The 24,904-nt window shown below is 38.0% G+C and overlaps 1 protein-coding gene across 1 annotated transcript in view; it reads left to right on the top strand.

Annotated features, from left to right (window-relative positions):
• Positions 1-24,904, top strand: part of crb (crumbs) — a 625,965-nt gene that overhangs the window by 515,443 nt on the left and 85,618 nt on the right. The window contains exons 24-26 of the mRNA XM_067138875.2: positions 11,771-11,964; positions 18,365-18,606; positions 22,918-23,357. Of these exons, the coding sequence (XP_066994976.2) occupies positions 11,771-11,964; positions 18,365-18,606; positions 22,918-23,357 (876 nt within the window). The remainder of the gene's footprint in view (positions 1-11,770; positions 11,965-18,364; positions 18,607-22,917; positions 23,358-24,904) is intronic.

Genomic DNA, 24,904 nt, shown 5'->3' with positions numbered 1-24,904 from the left:
CTCTGCACACATGGAGGTTCAAAAACCGGAAATCGTGCGATCACAGGTGACCAATCGCATTACTCCCCAACACCCACATTCACCAATAGAAAAGGTTGTTATTCTGGCTTATCAGAAAGTTTTTCGAGAATATTCTTTCTGATGAACCAGCAAACGGCAGGAAATAAATGGAAAAATACTCCTAGAAATGGCACGTGGCAGTACACCCTGCCTCACAAGTTAATACCTTAAAGTCTACAAATGCTAGTTACAATAAACAATTGGTACAACCACAACTACATGGAATTTTAAATACCACAATTTCTTTGAACATAATTCTTGCAATGTTCGTTTATAGTTCCAAAATCTTAAATATTAATAATAACCGGCCACATCATGAAATGCTTTCTTGTACCTGGCACACCCAAGAAGGGGATATTTTGTGTGCTCGTGACGACATCTACCTCTCACCACAACCACTGAACAGTGGACGAAATTATTACGGCTGAAGCTATTTCTTCTTCATCTGTGCTGTCTGCCACTTCTCCAGCAACCTCTTGCTGTTCATAGTGGCTGTCCGTATCACTACCGAAAATATCGCTTCTCGATACATCACTTCCACTACTATCATCAAACCAATAATCTCCGTGCCCATAAGAGAATGAGACGGCCTAGCCATTCCTCTGTGACTGAGTAGCTGCTAGCCTACGAAGCAAAAAAATATCTGCGCAGTATTTGCTTTCAGTGCTTCCCCTTCATAAGTGGTAAGAATTTTCAAGTTAGATATAGTTCACAAAATATTCTCGAGATGGAAGGAAAGGATACCTTTTAAAGTAAATACCTTGAAACTAAATAGAGCACATCTCATGTTGTATCCCTCATCGATATGATTCAAAAGCAACAGATACCGATCAGTTTCATATTAGTTCTAATTATGAAACAGAGATGGCATGAAAGTACGAAACTTCTTGATTCATAAGGTGAAAACAAATCCTGCGAAGCAGCGGTGTTACATGAGTAATAGTTATTCTAACTTCCGCCTGCATTGGCCATTTGCGGTACTTCCAGCCGGCTGAACAAGTAGAGTCCCGCGGACGTGATGTACGTCGAACCGGCCTGAATGGTTAAGATGTTTTCTTACCCATTCAAGTCTCTTTTTATTTATTTATTTATTTATGGGCTTCAGAAGGGGTTTCATTGCTCCCACACATCCTTTCAAGCTAGCTTCAATCAGTCCCCTTTTTACTGTTGTAACAAATATTTGTTTCTTGTTCATTTCTACCAATTCGCAAATTTGTGGTGCTGTTTCGAACCTCTTTCTCTTCCTAGTAATTCTGAAGAATTTATCATCACTTTTAATTGTTTTAGAGGTTGTCCTGGTTGTGGTCTGTCGTTATTACTAACTGTTGTCGTCTGGCAGTGAAGGGTGTATTGCACTCCCCCCTATTGACACACTACATTGTTTCACAATTTGGCGAATTGATAAACCTGCTTTTCTGTGTGCTACAATTGCAGCACGTTTTTTCTATGTATATCTCCACTCTTGGAGCCATAATAACAAAGTGCATACTGTCAGCTGTCACTAAGGAACGGAAATGTAGGAACGAAATAGTATGTATCTTAGCAATGCTTGCAGTTCATTGTGGGCCATCACAACACTACAGGGAACATCAGAGGTGTATTGAATGGGCCTTCAATCGTTAACCAGCTAAACAAACATACCAGTTCAGGTATCTATTGTTTATGTACACACCATTCTTCAGGGGTAATATTGCATCTAGATGAAGAAACCTCGCATAAACCTGACATGTTTACAAGTGTTGTACTATTCCTTTTCTTACTCAAGCGTACCCACGGTATTATACCGTATCTACAGGGAATTAGATGTAAATTATTAGGTGTATTGAAATTAATGAGCGGGATGGTAGGTTATGTATAAACCAGACATCACTTATATAATAAGTAATATTTTAGCAAAAAGAAATGTCGAGTTTGTAATGAACTGATGTGTATTTTGTATTTTTTTGTTCTAGTTGATTTCACTTCCTATGTAGTTTTATCATTGAGCGCACCACATTTGACATTCTCTCCATGCATTCCTCAAATATTATGTTGTTCTGTTCTCTGCCAAGTCTGGCTTACCTTGGTGGTGCATTCACTTTGGTTTTGGCCTTGTGTTTTCAAAATAGCAGGTTTGGTCCTGGCTGAGATTAATGGAATTTGAGGTTGTGTACCACACTGAATCCCACTGACATCCCCCCCCCCCCTTTTTTTTTTTTTTTTCACCCACTGCTCATTTCTGAAAACCCAGGCTTCTTAGGACTATTTCAAATCAATTAGTACTTGACTTTTATGATCCTATTCAAAAACCTTTACCAGATTCTGAAGGACTGGATGTTTTAGAAGATAACAATGATCGTCACCAGTATTTATATTTTTTCAATTTATTTGAAAAAAATTATGATTAGAGAAATATTTGTGTAATAAACATAATTTGATTTATTGATAACTTCTTCCATGGTATCATCAGGTTCATTTTTAATTCTGAGATTTTTCAACATATCCATTACATTTTTATGAACAAATACAGGTGTATAATATGAGAACATGTGGAAAACAGTTGCTTCAGTTTCTATCTAAATGGCACAAGATTATCTTGCCACACGATACTATGTGTCTTGTATTTCCTAATAAATCTCTAACTGGTCAACTGATGTTGTTGTTTGAGTCATCAGTCCATAGACTGGTTTGATGCAGCTCTCCATGCCACCCTATCCTGTGCTAACCTTTTCATTTCTACGTAGCTATTGCATCCTACATCTGCTCTAATCTGTTTGTCATATTCATACCTTGGTCTACCCCTACCGTTCTTGCCACCTACACTTCCTTCAAAAACCAACTGAACAAGTCCTGGGTGTCTTAAGATGTGTCCTATCATTCTATCTCTTCTTCTCGTCAAATTTAGCCAAATCGATCTCCTCTCACCAATTCGATTCAGTATCTCTTCATTCGTGATTCGATCTATCCATCTCACCTTCAGCATTCTTCTGTAACACCACATTTCAAAAGCTTCTATTCTCTTTCTTTCTGAGCTAGTTATCGTCCATGTTTCACTTCCATACAATGCCACGCTCCACACAAAAGTCTTCAAAAACATCTTTCTAATTCCGATATCAATGTTTGAAGTGAGCAAATTTCTTTTCTTAAGAAAGCTCTTCCTTGCTTGTGCTAGTCTGCATTTTATGTCCTCCTTACTTCTGCCATCGTTGGTTATTTTACTACCCAAATAACAATATTCATCTACTTCCTTTAAGACTTCGTTTCCTAATCTAATATTCCCTACATCACCTGCCTTCGTTCGACTGCACTCCATTACTTTTGTTTTGGACTTATTTATTTTCATCTTGTACTCCTTACCTAAGACTTCATCCATACCATTCAGCAACTTCTCGAGATCTTCTGCAGTCTCAGATAAAATAACAATATCATCGGCAAATCTCAAGGTTTTGATTTCCTCTCCTTGGACTGTGATTCCCTTTCCAAATTTCTCTTTGATTTCCTTTACTGCCTGTTCTATGTAAACATTGAAAAGGAGAGGGGACAAACTGCAGCCTTGCCTCACTCCTTTCTGGATTGCTGCTTCTTTTTCAAAGCCCTCGATTCTTATCACTGCAGACTGATTTTTATACAGGTTGTAGATAATTCTTCGTTCTCGGTATCTGATCCCTATCATCTTCAGAATCATAAATAGCTTGGTCCAATCAACATTATCGAATGCCTTTTCTAGATCTACGAATGCCATGCACGTGGGCTTGTCCTTCTTGATTCGATCCTCTAAGATCAGACGCAAAGTCAGGATTGCTTCACGTGTTCCTACATTTCTTCTGAAGCCAAATTGATCTTCCCCCAACTCAGCTTCAACTTGTTTTTCCATTCTTCTGTAAATAATACGTGTTAAAATTTTGCAGGCATGAGATACTAAACTAATAGTGCGGTAGTTTTCACACCTGTCAGCACCGGCTTTCTTGGGAATAGGTATAACAACATTCTGCTGAAAATCGGATGGGACTTCTCCTGTCTCATACATCTTGCACACTAAATGAAATAACCTTACCATGCTGGTTTCTCCTAAGGCAGTCAGTAATTCAGCGGGAATATCATCAATTCCAGGTGCCTTGTTCCTATTTAGGTCACTCACAGCTCTGTCAAACTCTGACCTCAAAATTGGGTCTCCCATTTCATCAGCATCAACAGCCTCTTCATGTTCCAAAACGAAATTATCTACATCGTTACCTTGATACAACTGTTGGATATGCTCCTGCCATCTTTCTGCTTTGTCTTCTTTCCCTAGAAGTGGCTTTCCATCTGAGCTCTTAATATTCATGCACCTAGATTTCCTTTCTCCAAAGGTTTCCTTGATTTTCCTGTATGCAGCATCTACCTTTCCCAGGACCATACAGCCTTCGACATCCTTGCACTTCTCCTTCAGCCATTCTTCCTTAGCTACCTTGCACTTTCTATCCACTTCATTCTTTAATCGCCTGTATTCTTTTCTGCCCTCTTCATTTCTAGCATTCTTGTATTTTCGTCGTTCATCAATCAGGTCTAGTATCTCCTGAGTTATCCACTGATTCTTAGTTGATCTTTTCTTCCTTCCTAACATTTCTTCAGCAGCCCTACTGACTTCATTTTTCATGACTCTCCACTCTTCCTCTACTGTGTTTCCTTCGGCCTTTTCATTTAGTCCTTGTGCAACATGTTCCTTGAAACAATCCATCACACTCTTTTCTTTCAACTTGTCTAGATCCCATCTTTTTGCATTCTTTCCTTTCTTCAATTTCTTCAATTTCAGATGGCATTTCATGACCAACAAGTTGTGGTCAGAGTCCACGTCTGCTCCTGGGAAAGTTTTGCAATCCAACACCTGGTTTCTGAATCTCTGCCTAATCATAATGAAGTCTATTTGATACCTTCCAGTGTCTCCAGGTCTCGTCCACGTATACAGCCGTCGTTTGTGGTGTTTGAACCAAGTATTGGCGAGGACTAAATTATGGTCAGTGCAGAATTCAACCAGCCGACTTCCTCTTTCGTTCCTTTGTCCCAATCCAAATTCTCCTACTGTGCTACCTTCTCTTCCTTGGCCTACCACTGCGTTCCAGTCTCCCATCACAATTAGATTCTCGTCACCTTTGACATATTGTATTAAATCTTCTATCTCCTCATATATTCTTTCAATTTCTTCATCATCCGCTGAACTAGTAGGCATATAGACCTGCACTATTGTGGTGGGCATTGGTTTGGTGTCTATCTTGGCGACAATAATTCTTTCACTATGCTGGTCGTAGTAGCTTATCCGCTGCCCTATTTTCTTATTCATTATTAAACCAACTCCTGCATTACCCCTGTTTGATTTCGTGTTGATAATTCGGTAATCGCCTGACCAAAAATCCTGTTCTTCCTGCCAACGTACTTCACTTATACCAACTACATCTAACTTTAGCCTATCCATCTCCCTTTTCAGATTCTCTAACCTACCACAACGATTCAAACTTCTAACATTCCACGCTCCGACTCGCAGAATGTCAGTATCCATCTTCCTGATGATCACCCCCTCTCGTGTAGTCCCCACCCGGAGATCCGAATGGGGGACTAGTTTACCTCCGGAATATTTTACCCGGGAGGAAGCCATCATCAGTACATCATTCATACAGAGCAAGCTGCATGTCCTCGGGAGGTGGTTACGGCTGTAGTTTCCCGTTGCTTTCAGCCGTGTAGCAGTATCAACACAGCTAAGCCATGTTGAGTATTATTACAAGGCCGTATCAGTCAATCATCTAGACTGCCGCCCTTGCAACTACCGAAAGGCTGCTACCCCCCTTTCGATGAACCATTCGTTAGTCTGGTCTCTCAACAGATACCCATCCGGTATGGTTGCACCTGCGGCTCGGCTATCTGCATCATTGGGACACGCAAGCCTCCCCACCGCGGCAAGGTCACATGGTGACACAAATTAACAGCATCATAGAGAAAAGACCAGTGAACATATTTGTGGTAATCCACATCCATGGTACGCGCAGGTGTTTTATGCAGTCTGAGTACAGGTCAGACATGGGCTTGAGAGAGAGAGAGAGAGAGAGAGAGAGAGAGTGTGTCTCTCATATCCTTTGCTTTCAAGTCCACCTCTGAAGTGAGCAATTTACAATTGGCAGGAAGGCTGGTATGTGTTTAAAAAGGCACATGTAGTCACCTCCATTGGGGGTGTACCAAACGAGAGCTGCACCTTCCTGAAGAAAACTAGGACACAGTTATGTTTTTAAACAACCTTAGAGAACACCGATGGACATAATTCCAACACATCAATTTTTTAAAATCTACAGCAGTGAAAAGATGTTTAACCCTTCACCATGGGAGCATTTGCATTGCATTCCATTAGATAGTGTGCAGGTGGAGGCCACTACCCACCACTTGTTAAAATGTCCGTAAAAAAGTTTGGTTCAATATAAAAGCTCCTTCTACTGTATATCAGAAAATACCTCCCTCTGAACCACTTAAGTAGACATACCTTCCCAGTGGAATGCATAGGTATCTGACACAAAAGCTTGCGACTTAACATCACAAACCTTGCTATCGCCTCCATTTTTGGCATTCATTTTCACTACAAGTCATTATTTTCATCATTGTTCTGTATTGAAAACAACTTTAACACTAAGTTTATGCAAGGAGTATTTTATTATACCACCTATTCAATACAATCCACAGTTGCGTGGTTAAATGAGCATAGAAACTATCAGATTATAAGGTACATGTTTCGCCCCTATTTTACTGGGCATCATCATCCTTATTCAATCCTAAAACCAACATTGGTCTGAGGTCCTTATCCAATTCATATAAACTATGCTGTTAAACGCTTAATAATATTGACACTGTGGTTCCTTATATTTAGCGTACAAGGATATCTAAAACGCATACATATACACATTAAAATCAATTTTTAAAATATTGAAATGTTCGTCTAAAGGAATTTTGTATCACATTATTTCTTAAAAATATTCATGTCTGAATAACGTGCGCAATCTGTTTTTAAAAAACATAAGAGTTAAAGATGTGTAGTCGAATTGAAGACGATATGGACTAAGTTATCATAATATGTGTTGTATAGAATTCTTTGTTGGTAACGAGTACTATAAACATTGGGGTATTGGTCAGAATCGCTGCTAAACTTTTCAAAAGAGTTAACTATAGGCCCAAATGACAATTTCATGGAAGCATAATGTCCCTTATAGATGTAGACGACCATAGAAAGAAATGTGGATTTTTCGTTCACTAGATGCTATGTACATTCTACTGTTTCAGCAGCGCTAGCCTGTGTAAAAGAAAGTTTGACTTAGTTTACAATCCCTATAGCAGATGGCAGCATATTGTGCGGGGGCTTTATGTTGCATATAAGTGTATAGAGACAGGCTAGTGCTGCTGAAACAGTAGAATGTACATAACATCTGTTGAACAAAACATCCACGTTTCTTTCTATGGTCGTCTACATGTACCAGAGACATTACGTTTCCATGAAATTGTCATTTGGGCCTATAGTTCACTCTTTTGAAAAGTTTAGCAGCGATTCTGACCAACACCCCAATGTTTACTAGTACTCGTTATCAACTAAGGCCCGGTTGTATAAAAACATCTGACTGGAGATCAATTAAGAACTTAGTTCTGAAAATGAACTGAGATTACGACTTCATCGCGTTGTATAAAACTGAACTCGGTTTACACATGTGTAGTTCAAATGTAATCGGAGTTCAATAAATTTGACGTGGCAACACCGCAAAACAAATGAAATACGAAATAGCTCTGCCCGTTGGATAATACTTAAATGGTGGGACTGACCTGGCCGTGACTGTCAACAAATGAAATACGAAATTGCCGTGACTGTCGAAGGAGGAGAAGAAGATAATATTGTAATCTCGCGAAGTAAACATGGAAGGAACTTCACACAGAGAGAAAAGGATGATCTGGTGGATATTGTACTATCAAGGTACAAACATATAATAGAAAATAAAAGAACCTAAATGGTGACATCAAAGTTGAAAGAGAAAGCCGTTGACTTGTCAATGTTAAAGAGCTCTCCAACAACCATTTGAAAACTTGCTGTAACATAAAACCTGAGTTGTTAGGAACATGCACATGGGTGACAGGGGATAATTTATTTGACTAGGTTTTTGTAGTGTGTCCCTTAACTTTAGTTCCAGTCGTTCCACAACATCTTTCGATAAACGAAATCTTATTTTGAACATTTCACTAATTTCAATAATCGGATTCCGTCTGTGCCGAAAGACGCGAGGAGCTTGTTGTAAAATCAACTCTTCTTCATCAGATGAAAAGTCAGAATAATCTGACATCCCTGCTACAGAAAATATATATGCTTTGTTTTGTAAACTTGAAACATAATTTAAAAGAATTAATTATTGAAGCAGTATCATAAAACTAAGTAACAACATGTTGGTATTGCAGTAGGCTATTGTTTATCCGATATTCACATAACCTCACTTCTGAAAAATCGAGCGATCTTTAGCAATATTATTTAACTACTAGCATTCAATATATTTATAACGCACCTCGATATTATTAAGGTACGGTATTCTTACGCAGATACGATACAAGGGAACACTTCTCAAGTCTTTAGGTCTAGTTCAATGTTTAATATGAATGATAATGATCTAAGTTCAAGGAGATTAACCGACGAATATTCGGCAGTCAAATCTGAACCTAGATCAAGACGAGATGATCTTAGATTAGCGTTTATACAACGGAAAATCGAAGTTCAACTTGTCTGGCAGCCATTTTTCCTCTTTAAACTCAGATCAAATGTTTTATACAACGGGGCATAAGAATTCTACACAACACATATTATGATAATAACTTAGTCCATATTGCCTTCAATTTACCTACGCATCTTTAACTCTTATGTTTTTTAAAAACAGATCGCGCACCCATTACGTATGTTGTGTTACACTGATCCTTTCTATAAATAACCTTGGGTTCAGCACACTGGTCCCTAAGTATTACTTATTGTTCAAGCAGTTATGAAGAAGATCCACTTCAGATTCAGACACGAATAGTTTTAAGAAAAATGTGATACAAAATTCTTTTAGATGAACATTTTAATAATTTTAAAATTGATTTTAATGTGTGTATATAGGTGTTTTAGATATCCTTGTACGCTAAATATAAGGAACCACAGTGTCAATATTATTAAGCGTTTAACAGCATAGTAGTTTATATAAATTGGATAAGGACCTCATACCAATGTTGGTTTTAGGATTGACTAAGGCTGATGATGTCCAGTAAAAGAGGGGCAAAACATGTACCTTATAATTTGGTAGTTTCTATGCTCATTTAACCATGCAACAATGGATTGTATTGAATAGGTGGTATAATCAAATACTCCTTGTATAAACTTACCGTCTTACTAATAAAAAGTCCTTATACAGTTGTTTAACACTTGTATAGTTATACAGGGAATAAACCCTGTATAAGCGTTTTATATTTTTCTTGCGAATAAACGTAGTATACACATTGTATTACTATACAGCATGTTTACACTCGTTCCAAGGCGTAGGAATCTCTTCCTGTAGTTCACTGGCGTTTTTCGCATGTTCACCGCCTTTATGGTCGCTTCTGCTGGTTATCTACGAGCAGAACTTTCTGGAAAGTCGAGCAGTAGCACGGCATATCGAAAAGGCAGTGGCAACACAAAGTGAGACAGCTGAAAATTGGCTTATACTGATATCAACATTTCTTCAGCTTGCTTGTGTAATGAACGCCAAAAAATAAATGGAAAAGCTTAAGAAAAGATCAATAGCTCCTAACTGGGATAGTACGGAAAACGTAGGCAATTGTAATTGAATCGGTGAGTTAAAAAGTGTACACATTCCAAAATCCTTACTTTTCAGGAGAAAGGAAAAACTGTTTTGTAGCTTAAAAGAAAGGTTTGATCAAAAACATTTCTATTAGGCATTTATGCATCATATTTCTGCGTATTCAACTACAAAGTATGGAAATCATATTAAGTACAGTTTTCAAGTTATACCATTTTTTATCTCAAGGAATATGTCCCTTTTTAGGGTACTCAAATTTGATAAAGATCTTTGTAGAGGCAGATCATGTATAATAAACTCGCAGTTTCAAAAGTCTATTAAGCAGTAACATATTATTACACAAAAATACACCCAACCATCATTACTTTTATAGTCATTCATTGTCATTCCGTCTCTTTAAAGTGTTTTACTTTACGAAGATGTCTAGCCTCCATAACCTCTGAATGATGTATGTCTTCTATGTTTAAAATACCGTGAAGATCATCAACGTTATCGTCCATTCTTTCAATGTGTGTTCAATGTTATATGGATAAGTCGAATATTTCATCACGTTTATATTACTGTAGACAATAAATACCACGAAAATAAACTGCTCACTCGTTCCTTTTTCCGCTACTGGCTGCAGCGCTTATACAGGGGTCTTCGTCTGTATACGAAATTCAATGAATAACTATAACAGATGTATACACAGGAGACTTATACACGGTTTATTAGTAACGAATTTCACATAAACAATGTATAAACCTTGTATAAATGTTATACATCGTTTATTAGTAAGACGGTTAGTGTTATTCATTTTCACTACAACATTTATCAATGAACTGTCATCAAAATTATGATCACCATCACCCGAGCTGTTGTAACTGTCCTACAAAAGGAAGGAAATACTCTCATCAGTGAGCCGCACTTTACAGTATCCCGCCAAGATAGGTTGTCACAGCGGTAAAACTCACTGACTTTGAAATTGCTCAAAGGAAAGTGTCCATCGAGAGGGTTGATATATTCACCAAAACGAAAAGGAAACAATACACTATCCCTGTATAAAAGAAAGCTTGACTTAGTTTACAATTCGTACAGCAGATAGCAGCGTATTGTAGGGGCTTTTTGTTGCATATAAATCTGGCACTTCGCACCTGCCATGCCATACCTAGTACTCTGCGCTGTTGGGTTAATAAACATCGTCGTCATCATCCTCGTTGAAGAAAGGAAAGAAGTGTGTGGTTATATGTGACAGTTTGTAACACGATGATAGCTATGGGATCTATATTTTATGTGGAATCCGAACGACTGTGACATAACTTATCATCTCGAAGATCCCATGTGCATTGGGATGATGATGATGATGATGATGATGATGATGATGATGATGATGATGATGAAACTCCTGTGAAGGAAATTTGAATCCTAGTGAACTTTGAGTCCAGAATAATAACCATTTGTGTGGTACACTTAAATATGTGTGTAATTTGGAAACTGTAAAAAAAAAAAAAGGAAAAAAAAAAGCTATCTTCGTTTACTCCATGAAGGCCCTTGGACAAGTGGAAGGTAAAGGCTTCCACTTTCTGTGGTTAGAGTGGTTAGCTCTATGCCCAGCCGCCTTTGCTGCCAGTAATTACCCTGGTACTCTTTTTTGGTGCAGGCTCAGTGACCCTCGCGGCCACATGCTGCTCCAGAAGTAGAAATCTTGTTTATTTAATTTTTCAACTTCCTGATGGGGGATCAATTTGGACTATATAGTTTTATAAAATTGAAAATTGTGTGCCTTTTATAGCCAGTCAGATGTTCTTTTAAAAATTTGTTTTTTCAATCAATGTTCCCATAGCAATTGATGTAAGTTTGAATTTAAAAATTTAAAAAAAAGTAACTGGTAAGTAATTTGGCCCAGTAAATTAATTTTTTTGTCTCATATGTTTCAGGTAACCAATGGGTCTCGAATTATGGTTGTGGAGTTCTTCCCTCTGAATGTCTCAGGACTAGACATTCCACCACCATTTGGCGAGGTCTCTTTTATTCCTGGTACAATACTGGAAGGTGTTGTGTCTGATGACACTTGTAGAAGCAATCCATGTCAGCATGATGGAAACTGCACTGTCACGTGGAATGATTTCATGTAAAGTAACTCTTAACCGTACTTTTAAGTATGATTGTCTTTTTCCTATTATGTAGAGTAAATGTACAATGAGAAAACTTATGACAACCATAAGATGAAACGCTGTGTGGCAAAGTAAACAACTGGTGAAAGGCATGCTGCATGCTCAAATGGAAAACAAGCAACAGCCCACATGCCTGATCACACTACGACGTGATTTCTTCTGAACTGTTCTTGGTTATGTCGTTGTAAGCAGGTAAACTGCCGCTCTTTTCCTCCTAGAGATGGTATGATCCCTCTAGTACAACGACAGAGTCCAGAAACCGATAGTAGATATATATCAACTCATTGGCACCATTTTGGACCGATCGCCGGCATACAGAACTGTGTCAAATACATATCAGATGTATTTGACATTTTTGACATGCTCTATTGGTGAAAAATATCTAATTCCCTCCATGGGAATTTAGAATTTTCCATACAGAACTGTTCCGTACCAACTTATAAACTCTTGTAGTTTTAGTTACTAGCATAAACGTTTGCAGTTTTAGTTACTAGCAAGTGATGAGTCTTGCGCCGCATGTAGATTACTCCTTGAAGTTCAGTGAATCTTCTAAATTGAATCCACCCTTCTAAGTTCACTGAATACTGTATAAAAAAACAAAATGCTATCTGCTTGTGCTTGTTAGTAAATAAACATGCCTAATGATTATGTAGATATTGTAAAGTTGTTAGAAAGTGATAATGAGAATGATTTTTCTTCAGAAGACAGTGATATTTCTTACACTAATGATGATGGTAGTGATGTTGACAGTGTTAGGGAAAATTATTCTAGTGATGACGACAGCATGGATGATGTAGATGAAGACCGGAGTGGCAGGGCTGCTTTATGAGATGGGTCTTCAACATGGAATTGGTTAAACATTTCCAGTACACCGAAAACACTTCCATTCACTGGTGTTTCTGGTCTCAGTACCGCCATTTTGAGAAGACTGGATACAAATCCTTCTGTATTAGATGTGTGTTCTGAATTTCTTGAGGATGAGTTCTGGGAAATGATTGCGATAGAAACCAATGACTATGCTGCTTTCCAGGCAAATAATTTGTTGAGAAAAAATCTGAAATGTGATAGTAAATGGTATTCTTGCACGGTTAATGAGATAAAGGCATATTTTTCGCTGATGATTTTCATGAGTCAGGTAAGAAAACCTAAACTCAAGTTGTACTGGTCTAACAGGAAGGTTATAGAAATTAAAATATTTTCAGAAACTGTAACATTTGAAAATTCTGTCAAGTTTTATTCATATTCATGAAGCCTTTAGATTCACGAAAGGGAAGCTACATGTTATATTTGTGGATTATTTAAAAGTCTGTGATACAATTAGTCAACACAAGTCATATCAAAGATTCAGGATCTCATAAGAAAAAATAATCCCATATTGCAACTAGTAAAAAATATTTTGGCAAAGAACGAGGTGCAAATAGACTCTCTGATCACAATATCCGATCCAATAGACCAGACTACAGGTGTACTACAGGGTGATCCTTTAAAGCCCTCTCCTTTTTAACGTCATTACACATGATGTCATACAGGCAACGAAAACAGAAGGCACAAACATTTATATGTTTGCAGATGACATGGTTTTAGTGTCCAGATCAATACCTGCTCTGCAGTTGGCATTTGATCGGCTCGTAGAGTGGACTAAAACAAATGACCTTCATGTAAACAGAAGTGAAACCATCACTATGACCTTTAGGAAAGGAAGCAGACATGCAGCAAGTAATGTGATACATTTCGATGGGGAACCACTAACCAGTGTGAATAAATTTAAATACCTTGGAATAACACTGCAAATACAAGGAACCAATTTCACAGCGCGTATCAAACAAAGATTAACAGCAGCAGTGGTAGCTATTAATGACATCAAATATTTATATAAAATATCTCTTCAGACAGCATTGAAGTTATTCAGAGTGAAAATAGCACCTGCAACAACCTACAGCATCTCCACCATGTGGCAGCATCTGTCAGTAAGAAACTTAAAGGATGTGGAGAAGTATGGGGCCATTTTCCAGTGCCTATTCCTCCAACAGGAAGAAAGAAACATCCTTCTAGACCCTGCAAAGTGTGAAAGGCTCATAAAATAAGGTCTGAAATGAGGTGGCTATGTGTAAAATGTGGTGTTCCACTTCATCTGGAGAGCTGCTTCAAGAAATATCACACGATGTTTCACTACTGAAGACTGAAAAACAGTTAACGAACAGTTAGGCATTGATCTATGATGTATGTAGCTTCATAAAAATGCCAATTTTTTTTTTCCGGTTTTCAATAAACAAAATTAAAGCATAATTCTCAAAAATAAATAATTTTCTGTCCTTGCAGGTTAGACTATTATTCAGGTTCCAATGGGTAAGGGAAATTAAACATACAGCATGTTGAACTCAAAAGGACATGTTTTTGATAAACAGGCGAGCATTAAATTTGCCTAGTTCCTTTGTATAAATTAACATAATAATAATAATAATAATAATAATAATAATAATACCTGAATGAGCACCAAATTTAAAAACTTCCCACTTATTCAGCCTACTTAACATCTGGACAAACTTGCACTTTTTACATTAGCGCTTAATGAATCCCACAGGAGGTAATCTCCCACTTAAATGCCTGGAATGTAGGTTAGAATATTCTGATCTGTAGTATGTTCTCCAAAACTTACGCACCGTCCTCAACACTGGAGATGATCTTTAAATAGATTATCATATATCTCTAAAATACAAATCATACAAGGACTCTCTTAAAATAATAATAATAAAACTACGAATATAGTTCCACGAAAGCGGTTCACGTAAACGTGAATTACACAATGGAAAATTAAAGGAAAATTAAATTATCTGTTAAAAAGCTTGTTAGACTAACTATTAATTTTAAAAAGCCTACAAATATAGTTCTACGAAAGCCATTCATGTAAACGTAGCATAAATTACAAAACTAATATTAAAGAAAAACTAACCAACTCATTAAAAAAGCTCACTAGACTATTCCAAAATAAATATATTTATGGTAATAAAAAAAGAAAGTCATTCACATAAACGTAAATTACACGATCATTAAGATACTCATTAAGAAACCCTTGCATAATTTACATAAAGAATTTTAAGTACAAAAAATAGAAATAATAACAACAGGAACATAAATTAAACATGTCAATGATGTGCCTAGGAGAGGGGCATGATGTGGCAGGGGAAGGGACATGGCATGGCGAAAGTAGGTCAGTAGACTACAGCTTGGACCCACCCCATTGACAAAGTAATGGTTGTCCAAACCTTGCAGTTAATGATGGAATGGAGACAAAGCAGGACATTATTAAGATAAGTTCTAGAATTTAAGTTCCTAAATATTAAACAGAGATAAACATAAGCAAGGGTCGAAAAATACCGGGCGCCCAGTCGCCATGGCGCCTGAAAATTTTTACCTGGCGCCTAAATTTTCAAATACCAATATAAATGGTCCGTTATTGGACATTATAAATTTTCCAGCTAACTCATTCTTGGTTGCCAGCGTTTCGCCCTCGTGTGCTAGGGTGGGCTCATCAGTTGGTACCTAGCACACCAATAACGGACCATTTATATTGGTATTATAAATTTACTCATTCAGGACAAATATTTCAGATTCCCTATGGGAATCAACATCTATATCGTCTGATGGCCAAGCAGGCATCAATTTTTGGTGATGAGACAAAGTCTCTTAGTGCATTGGCACTGCCGGTGGCTCCAGTTAGCCTACGCAGTGGCCTCCATGGTATGCACTAGCCAGCGTATTGGTAGGTGTGCTAGGTACCAACTGATGAGCCCACCCTAGCACACGAGGGCGAAACGCTGGCAACCAAGAATGAGTTACCTGGAAAATTTATAATGTCCAATAATGGACCATTTATATTGGTATTATAAATTTACTCATTCAGGACAAATATTTCAGATTCCCTATGGGAATCAACATCTAAATTTTCAAATTCGGTTTTGAAAATTTATTTTTTGAAATCCGGAGTTCCCTTACATGTACGTTCCCATCACTTTACAAAGTAACAATGCGTGTGGTGTTTCACGTTTCTTTCTGTAGCTCATATATTCTAATATGTGCAATAAACATTTTCTGTGCTTCTGGCAGTCTTGAATTCTGTAATTGCTCTTCGTACCTTGGAACTGGATGTTTCAGTTCTGCGCAGGAGCTGCCTAGCGGTCATGGGAGATATCGGTGTAACTCGTCCAACAAGTATCCTTACATGTGGACATATCGTAACACATCGAGTTCCATTACAGATGATCAGCTATTGGTAGCCAAGTACAAAGATCAGACCAGAGTTGTGGAGAAATGCAGAGAACTACTAAGTGAAATAATTCCACAAACACTACATTACCGCCATCCTTCCCGTGACTAGCCATTCCTCAACTATTGCCGCCTAAGCAGTGCTGATAAATTCCCGTGGAATTCATTCTTTGCATTTAGAACATACGGAATGACGTGTTTATCAATTCTTGTATTTTCACCGAACAATATTTATACTTTTAATTTAATTACAGCATCTTGGTATTGAACGGTTTGCACTTTATAAATACGGTTGTGTTTATTCCTGTGCGTTTACGGAAAATTTGCAATGTAGCATCAGACATCGAAGCTCGCGAACTCGGAAGCCATTTAACGCTGGTGTATTTTACGTTTCTGTGCTATACTTGAGAAAATCGGCAAAATGAAACGAACAAAACCGCACAAATTGACTGATGTGAGTAACAGTGTCTTCTTTCAGATTTTTTCATAAGTAGGGCCCGTAAATGTAACACAAAGTGATACAAAAGGGCGTGAATGTGAGAAAACACTTGATGGAAGTGCCAACTGTAGAGTTCAGGGCGACAGTGGCCAGGGTGAAATTTATGGTGTTCAAGACAATGATAGATCAAACATAAAAAATACGTCGAAGTTTCAGTTTTCAGGCAAACGGAAATTTCAGCACTTTCAGCGAAGTGCGTAATGAAAATGAATGCTAATGTTACAGCATATGAATGCATTGTTCATGGCATCTTATTATATTGCAAAAAATAACAGACCCTACACTGATATTGAAGGTTTGGTTACATTGTTAAGCAAGCTGAATATTACTGATTCAGAGAAGTATGAGAATGATGCACAATGCAGAGAATCATAGCTTGAATGACTACCGTGGCTGTGCTATGAAGAAGGAATTGCGAAGTGTAAATTATGCATTAACTTTTGTAGTATTGCCGACAAACATTCTAAAGGTGTATCCGGATTTTCAGGACCATTTAAACTGGAAACGTTTAAAACAAACGAAAAATTCTATCCTCACTCGAAGTGTTAGGAGGCTGAAAAAATGGCGTAACAGCCCCAAAGTGCCTTGGCCTGCCAAGCGACCGCTGCTCAGCCCGGAGGCCTGGAGATTATGAGGTGTCGTGCGGTCAGCATGACGAATCCTCTCGGCCGTTATCCTTGGTTTTCTTGACCAGGGTCGCCATCTCACCGTCAAATAGCTCCTCAACTGTAATCATGTAGGCTGAGTGGACCTCGAACCAGCCCTCAGATCCAGGTCAAAATCCGTAACCTGGCCGGAAATCGAACCCGGGGCCTCCGGGTAAGAGGCAGGCACGCTACCACTACACCGCGGGGCCGGCAGGAGGCTGAGAGTTTCATGAAAAATCCTGAATGTGCACTTTTAGCGAGGTGCGTCAAGAAAATGAATGCTAAAAAAAAACAGACCCTACACTGATTTTGAAGGTTTGTTTGCATTGTTAAGCATGTTGAATGTTACTGGTGGGAAATCAAACAGGCACATGTAGTGTAATTTTAAAAGATGCTGCCCTTGAAGGTGACTGGTGATTATTTGGGTTAGTATATCTTAAAATATAAATTTACATTCTTATATGAAATGAGACTATTACTACTTAAGGTCACATTTCAAAAATAATACGTAGCTTTATCCTAGTCTAACCTGTGGTGTTCATAATGTATATTTGTGAAAAATGTACTGGCTCCTGATGAAAAGGGGCTGGCTACTGAATTATTTCTATTTTCTTCTACCCCTGAACATAAGTATTTCTAACTTTTTGAATGTGACTTGATAGAATCTGATGATGTTCTTTAAGGACAAAACATGTCATTCTTTGTTTAATAGTGTGTCTAATAATGTTTTTTACAGCTATATTGTAGGATAATATTTATATTTAACTTGTGTGTTTGACGGACTGAAGAGCTTTTAAGTTACATTTAACTGAGTCGACACTGGAAAGTGTGGCTTCCTTCTCAAAAAAAAAAAATTGAAATTTAAAAAATGTCACTTCATTCAAGATGGTACTGCTAGACAATATTTCTTATCAGAACAGGTTTATAATGTTAAACTTCCTGTTTCAGATGTAAATGTAGGAGGGGACACAAAGGCAAGACATGTCAAGAAATGGAGTATTGTGTTCTTGAGGAGTGTCCCACAGGAAGCGAATGTCGTAACCTTGAAAATGGCTATGAGTGTGTTGCTAACATAACTTTCAGTGGTCAGAACTCATCCTTGAACTATCTCTTGAAACGTCCTCAGACCCACTACTCAGTTCATGAATCCTCTCTAGACAGCATTAGTATCAAGTATCGTACTTTAGCAGGTGAGTATCAGTTCTTTCTAAGATAGAATATTGAGTATTTGCAGCTTTAACATAAATTAATTGAAGTAGAATTAGGCCTATATTGGAGTATTTCCAGAATGATGATGATGATGATGATATGGCCTCAGCTACCATGTGCAGACATTTCAATTTGATACCATCTGGCTGTCTGCTTGTCAGTTTTAATGTTCTCTTTTGCTCTGGGCCTACTAGATGGCAAACCAAGAAAAACCAAACTCTCTTGGGTGCCTATGGCTGAGATGTTATTAATTTTGTCTGGTAAACACAAATGTGTCACCAGAGATCTTTTACATGCCAACATCGTACGACATGGAGTGTCAAATGGACTTTATTCTGCCCTTCAAACATCCAACTACTTCTGCCGGGTTTGAACCCGCTAGCTTGGGATCCGGAGGCTGACACTCTACCACTGATCCACAGAGACAGCTTTTCCAGAATAGATATGCAATGTATAAAAAATAAACTAGACTAGGAAGGTATATCATCAAGAGAGGAATGTAGAAGAGAGGATAGTACCATGTGCTGGTAGAATAGCATACCAGCAGACAACATTGTCACATGTTTATTCTACAATCATTTGCTTATTTAAGGTGCCATATGTTGCTTTCCTTTCAAATATTTCTGCTGCTTCCTGGTCCAGCTACAATGTTGTCTTCAAGAGGTTCATCCGTACTTCACTTGTAGCATGTTCCAAGACCTTCATGTTTGTGTTCACAAACACATGTAAAATATGCATAATGTAATGTCACAGCAGCGCTGTTGTAGGTACATGCAAAAGACTCTTGATGGAGAGAGAGACAATGCTCTGCTCTGCATGAAAACTACATCTTATTGGTCAAATACCTGTTTACATGCACACAAGGTCGTTTTTGTCACTAGAGCAGTGCTTGTGCTGGATTCCTTTTTATGTTTGAAGTTAATGCTATAAATGATGGAACTTGAATAGAAAGGAGATACAAGGACAGACATGAAAACACAAAAAAGAGAAAATCCGTGTCTGCTACCTGTCTTCAAATCCTGTTCAAAACTGTTTTTTTTTTAATGTCTTCTGCTTTCTATGTATATCTTTTTATTATTATTTCACTTTTTATATCAAGGATGAATATCTGTCAAGAATGTCTTCCTCAACAGACGTAGAAATATTTTCCTGAGAAGCTGGGAAGCAGGAAAAAGATTGTTAGGGGTTGAGAAGAAATAGATCCAGAAGAATTGATATTAATGTGATGCAATGAAGCATGTCTTTGACCTCCATGTTTCTGTGTTTGTCTCTCCTTTCTTTTGCTACAATTCAATATTCCATAGCTCAATATTTGGACGAGTGGGGCAATGGTCTATAAAAAAAGAACAACTTTCCTGTTCTTCGATCCCATTCTCGAATCAAATGTTTGAAGCCACTGCTTAAAAATTGCCCATGTCATCCATGCTTTCTTGTTCGCTTCATACATGCACAGAATATTACGCACGCCTTGAAATGCTAGCGGGTTGGCTGACTTGCTGATAATAATCTGTTTCACTTTATCACTACCATCCATGTTGCAGCAAAAAGTGTTCTCGTTGCAACCGAAGGCTGTTGTACAGTTTAATGTAGGAATTTTGAAGGGACATAAAAAGACCTGTTGTTTTATATCCTGAACTTGCTAAAATGGACTTCTGCTGTATGTTTATATATATACACACACACACTAGAGTCCCGTTGATCCGAACTCTGTTAATCCGAGCTGAAATATTCAATTTAAAAGAATTCTCCTTATTGAAATGAAAGAATATATCATAGAATGAAGATTTAATTGCATTTTATTAGTCATATTTTACAAGAATAAATGTAAACATAATTACACATCATAAATCATCAATCACTGGTCGTTTATCTTTACAAAATCTGTTAGTTTCTTTTGCCGTAGTGATTGAAACCTACTCGAAGATGCAGTGTTAAACCAGTGTCTCATACACATCACATCAATGGGCGTAGCAGCGGAGTGTTGCTCGACGTAGCGTACGGCAAGTTCTAAGACGGCGCGGCAGCTGAATGGTGACACTAGTTGTTCATTGTGGTCTTCTTCGTCATCACTCTGTTCCTCATCAACTCCAGATTCTTTCTCCACCATAGCTACAATTTCTTTATCTGTTTGTAATTGATGACAGTCAGCTTACATCCACTCGCTAATGTCATTTTCATTGGCTTCATCACACCCAGGAAGTTGTTGAACGATTTCAAGGAGTTTAACATTTGCAGACGCTTCCGCTGGACTCTCGATGAATGCGAGACTTGGCCACAGTTTCTTTTGTGTTTTCCTCATGAACTGCTCACTGACACCCTCCCACGCCTCTGCTGTCCAGTGAACCATGTCCTTTACATTCACGTTCTTCAGTTTTGAAGAATAGTAAGTGAACTGTCATTCTCAATCACGTACCTGAGAAGTTTCCGTTTATGTACAAGATTTACATTTTGCAGAACGCCCTGGTCCATTGGCTGCAATATCGACATTCGGAGGCAAGAAAATTGCTGTTATTTCACCATGTCTTATTTCACTCGCTGCTGGGTGCGATGGAGCATTGTCAGTTAATTGTCGATTGTGCTCAAATACGTCAGCCTTGTGTAAGTAGATTTACTGCCACGTAAAAGAACTCCTGCGGCAGAAAATCCCAGCACGTAGGTGTCTCCGGAAACCGTAAAAGTAGTTAGCGGGACGTAAAAATAATAATCCGGTTAATCCGAAAATTTCGTAATCCAAACAGACCTCGGTCCAGATTAGTTCTGATTAACGAGACTCTACTGTATATTCATTCATTCATTCATTCAACAACAGAGCATGGACTTGAATTACAGTTACTACATACGTTTATATCATATTATAAACAGAAATAAAACAATAATACCACATATTAGATAAGAAATTGTAAAAAAGAAAAAAGTGGCAGAGTCCTTCAATTTTTATAACTTAAAAACTAGGCAATACAACACCAATATAACTAGAAATATAATAATCAGGAAAGTAATATAAATATTTTAATTCCCCAAAATTTCACTATTTCAATACCCAGAAGTTGACAATGTGAGGAATTAGGTTGTTAAAATTTTTTTAAATACATTAAAAGTAGTAGCATGGCCCAGATTCCAGTATTCACATACTTTGTTATAATTTAACCACATTTTTACTAGTGGAGAGTTTGCATAACAGATGGTTTTAGTAATTTAAAATATAGTAAGTGGCAATTTCTTAAATACTTTTTCCTAGTTTTGAAAGATATTATTGAATATTGTTGAACCATAGTTCACCGCTGTTTAATAAGTCATTATTATATTTGTATAAAAAGATTTGTCTAGTAATTAATCTTCATGCTTCAAGTGAAACCAATTGAACTCAGTCAGCAAGCTTTTGTATGACACACAATTAATTAACATTTTTTTATATCTTTTATAGTAAATACATTTTACAAAATGTTTTTAAACTTTCTGAACTCCATTTATACTGGATTTGTAAATAGGAGATGAGGCAACTTCTTGAATCCTTTGTACACTATCTGATCAAAAGCATCAGGACACTCCTCTGTACATGCAAACAAGAGCCTAGACCTGGCTTTATGGTTACCAATCACCTCTGATCTGTCTGGCTCCATGGCTAAATGGCTAACGTTCTGGCCTTTGCTTCAAGAGGTCCCAGGTTTGATTCCCAGCCAGGTCAGGGATTTAATATCGCACCTAAATCTTTTACAGTGGATACTCTATGCAATGTGTCATTATTCTTTGTGTACAAAGCTTCAAAACTTGATTTACTGTGAATTTAGGTTCAAACATGGAAAATGTCCTTAAATGGTAGAAATGAGGTTAATACCACCCTGTATTGTATCTAGTTATTTTAATTGTTTACTGTCAATATGTTATTAATGTTGTATGTATGTAAATCATTTCTTGAAGGCCTCCCTCTGTAGATCAGATGTGTAGTATAGACTTCTTGATCTGAAGATCACTGGTTCAAACCTGCCAGAGGTAGTTGGATTTTGATTTTTAAAACGTGGAAAACAATCTGTCTGTACTCCATGTGGAATGGTGTTAGCATGTATTAGATCTCTGGTGACATATTTGGTGTATACCCAACAAAATTAATTAAAACCTAGGTCACTGATCACACAACAGAGACTAGTTCTGCCATCTAAGAGAGTAAAACAGAATGTTGAAATTGGCACACAGGCCGCTTAGATGGTGTTAGCTCAAAATGATTGCACCTGGTAGCTTGGTATGTAGTAGATTTATATTGGTGGTGTACGTCACAATGTATGTATTTTTTTCAGGTGGTACTCTTCTCTACATATCATCTGTAATTAACGTCTCAGAGTTCTTTTCTGTGTCAGCACTGCATGACGAAGTGACATTGGCATGGAACTTACAGGGTGATTCTGACATTCTACGCATCCGGAGAAACACTGATGGGAATTGGGCTACCATTCTGTTTAATATGGAAAATGATGAGATTATAGGCAGGTTTGATGGTGCAAGCGAGGAGGATACTGAAGCATTCAGCACTCGGAACTTTTCCCTAAATGCCTGGAAACTCTTGCTTATTAATGGAAGAATAAGTGTGGGGACTGGGCATTTATTTAACCCATATCATAACAGATTGGGCTACTTCACTGTTAGTGCTGATGCAGCCACGCCTCTGCCAGATTTATCACCAATTGAAAACAGCGTAATGGAGCTGTCGCATAATTATGTAAATGAAGTACCTTTCAGGGTGAGTATCATCCATATACATACGTTTATAAGTAATGGGAAGAAACAAGTGCCAGATGTGATTAGACATATGCTATTAGGTGGCCACAAGCAATCTTCCTTTCCAACAAGGAATCCTAACAAAATTGTAGATTATGGAGTTTAAGAATCCTCAGTCTTTCAAGGATGGGGTCTTCAATTTTTAGGCTATATTTCAATTTTAATACTCTGAATTGTTTATTCAGTCAGCTGATGGGATCTAGTTCTTCCCTCTTTTGTTATATGAGTGAATAGAGTGAGATAACAATAGTTCTATGCCCTATTCTAACAAGGGAACATCCACAATGGTGAAGTCGCCGATCGCGATGAAACTTAGCAAACACATTGAGGTACATGTAAAAACAATGCCAGCATCAATTTTAGGCGCCAACATTCATTAGCTCAAAATGATTGCACCTGGTAGCTTGGTATGTAGTAGATTTATATTGGTGGTGTACGTCACAATGTATGTATTTTTTTCAGGTGGTACTCTTCTCTACATATCATCTGTAATTAACGTCTCAGAGTTCTTTTCTGTGTCAGCACTGCATGACGAAGTGACATTGGCATGGAACTTACAGGGTGATTCTGACATTCTACGCATCCGGAGAAACACTGATGGGAATTGGGCTACCATTCTGTTTAATATGGAAAATGATGAGATTATAGGCAGGTTTGATGGTGCAAGCGAGGAGGATACTGAAGCATTCAGCACTCGGAACTTCTCCCTAAATGCCTCCCTAATGCGACATTTCAAGTTCCGCGCGAACAGCGATGAATTCCTCCTGACCAATGCTTAGCCGGAACACTGCTTTGTGCCACACCTCTGCTCCTCCTCTCCTCTGCCCCGCCTGGTTCAGCACCACTCGTTTCCCTCTCCCCACGCTGCCGTCTGCTTAGCTGTCGAACAAAACCTGTGCTACACTGCATACGCTATCAGCCTTCCTCATAGCTCTCCCTTGGAATTTCCACATTGTATAGGCAGTTTACATTTTATGAAATATTTATGAAAACGTTTGCGACGAGTCCTTAAGGGCAATGTCACTGAGCAATTGGTTGATTCCTACGGCACGGGGGCTGGGTGTATGTGTTGTCTTCATCATCATTTCATCCTCATCACGACGCGCAGGTCGCCTACGGGTGTCAAATAGAAAGACCTGCACTTGGCGAGCCGAACCCGTCCTGGGATATCCCGCCACTAAAAGCCATACGACATTTCATTTCATTACCGATAACACTCTCGTTGTTTTTAAACGAACAGTTGTGTTCTCCGTTGTTCCTGTCAATACATATACACATAACATGTATTTTAGTTATTTGTTTTATTTTTTTTTCAGAGCTTATAAGTTGCTGTCTTGAAGGTGACAGTCTCTATTTGGAGGACGTTACAAGTTTGACGTACAAGTCTGATCAGTCGGGGGAAACCGAAAAGGATATTGAATATAGCGAGCCAGAACCGGGACAAAGCCAAGACAGTGCCAGTTCGGCGGACACCGTAGACTTACAGTATAAAACAAAAGCAGTCAACTT

Source organism: Anabrus simplex, chromosome 1, assembly GCF_040414725.1.
Source record: "Anabrus simplex isolate iqAnaSimp1 chromosome 1, ASM4041472v1, whole genome shotgun sequence".
Lineage (NCBI taxonomy): Eukaryota > Metazoa > Arthropoda > Insecta > Orthoptera > Tettigoniidae > Anabrus > Anabrus simplex.
Note: the sequence above shows the minus strand (reverse complement) of the source record. Positions and strands in the feature narration are given on the sequence as shown.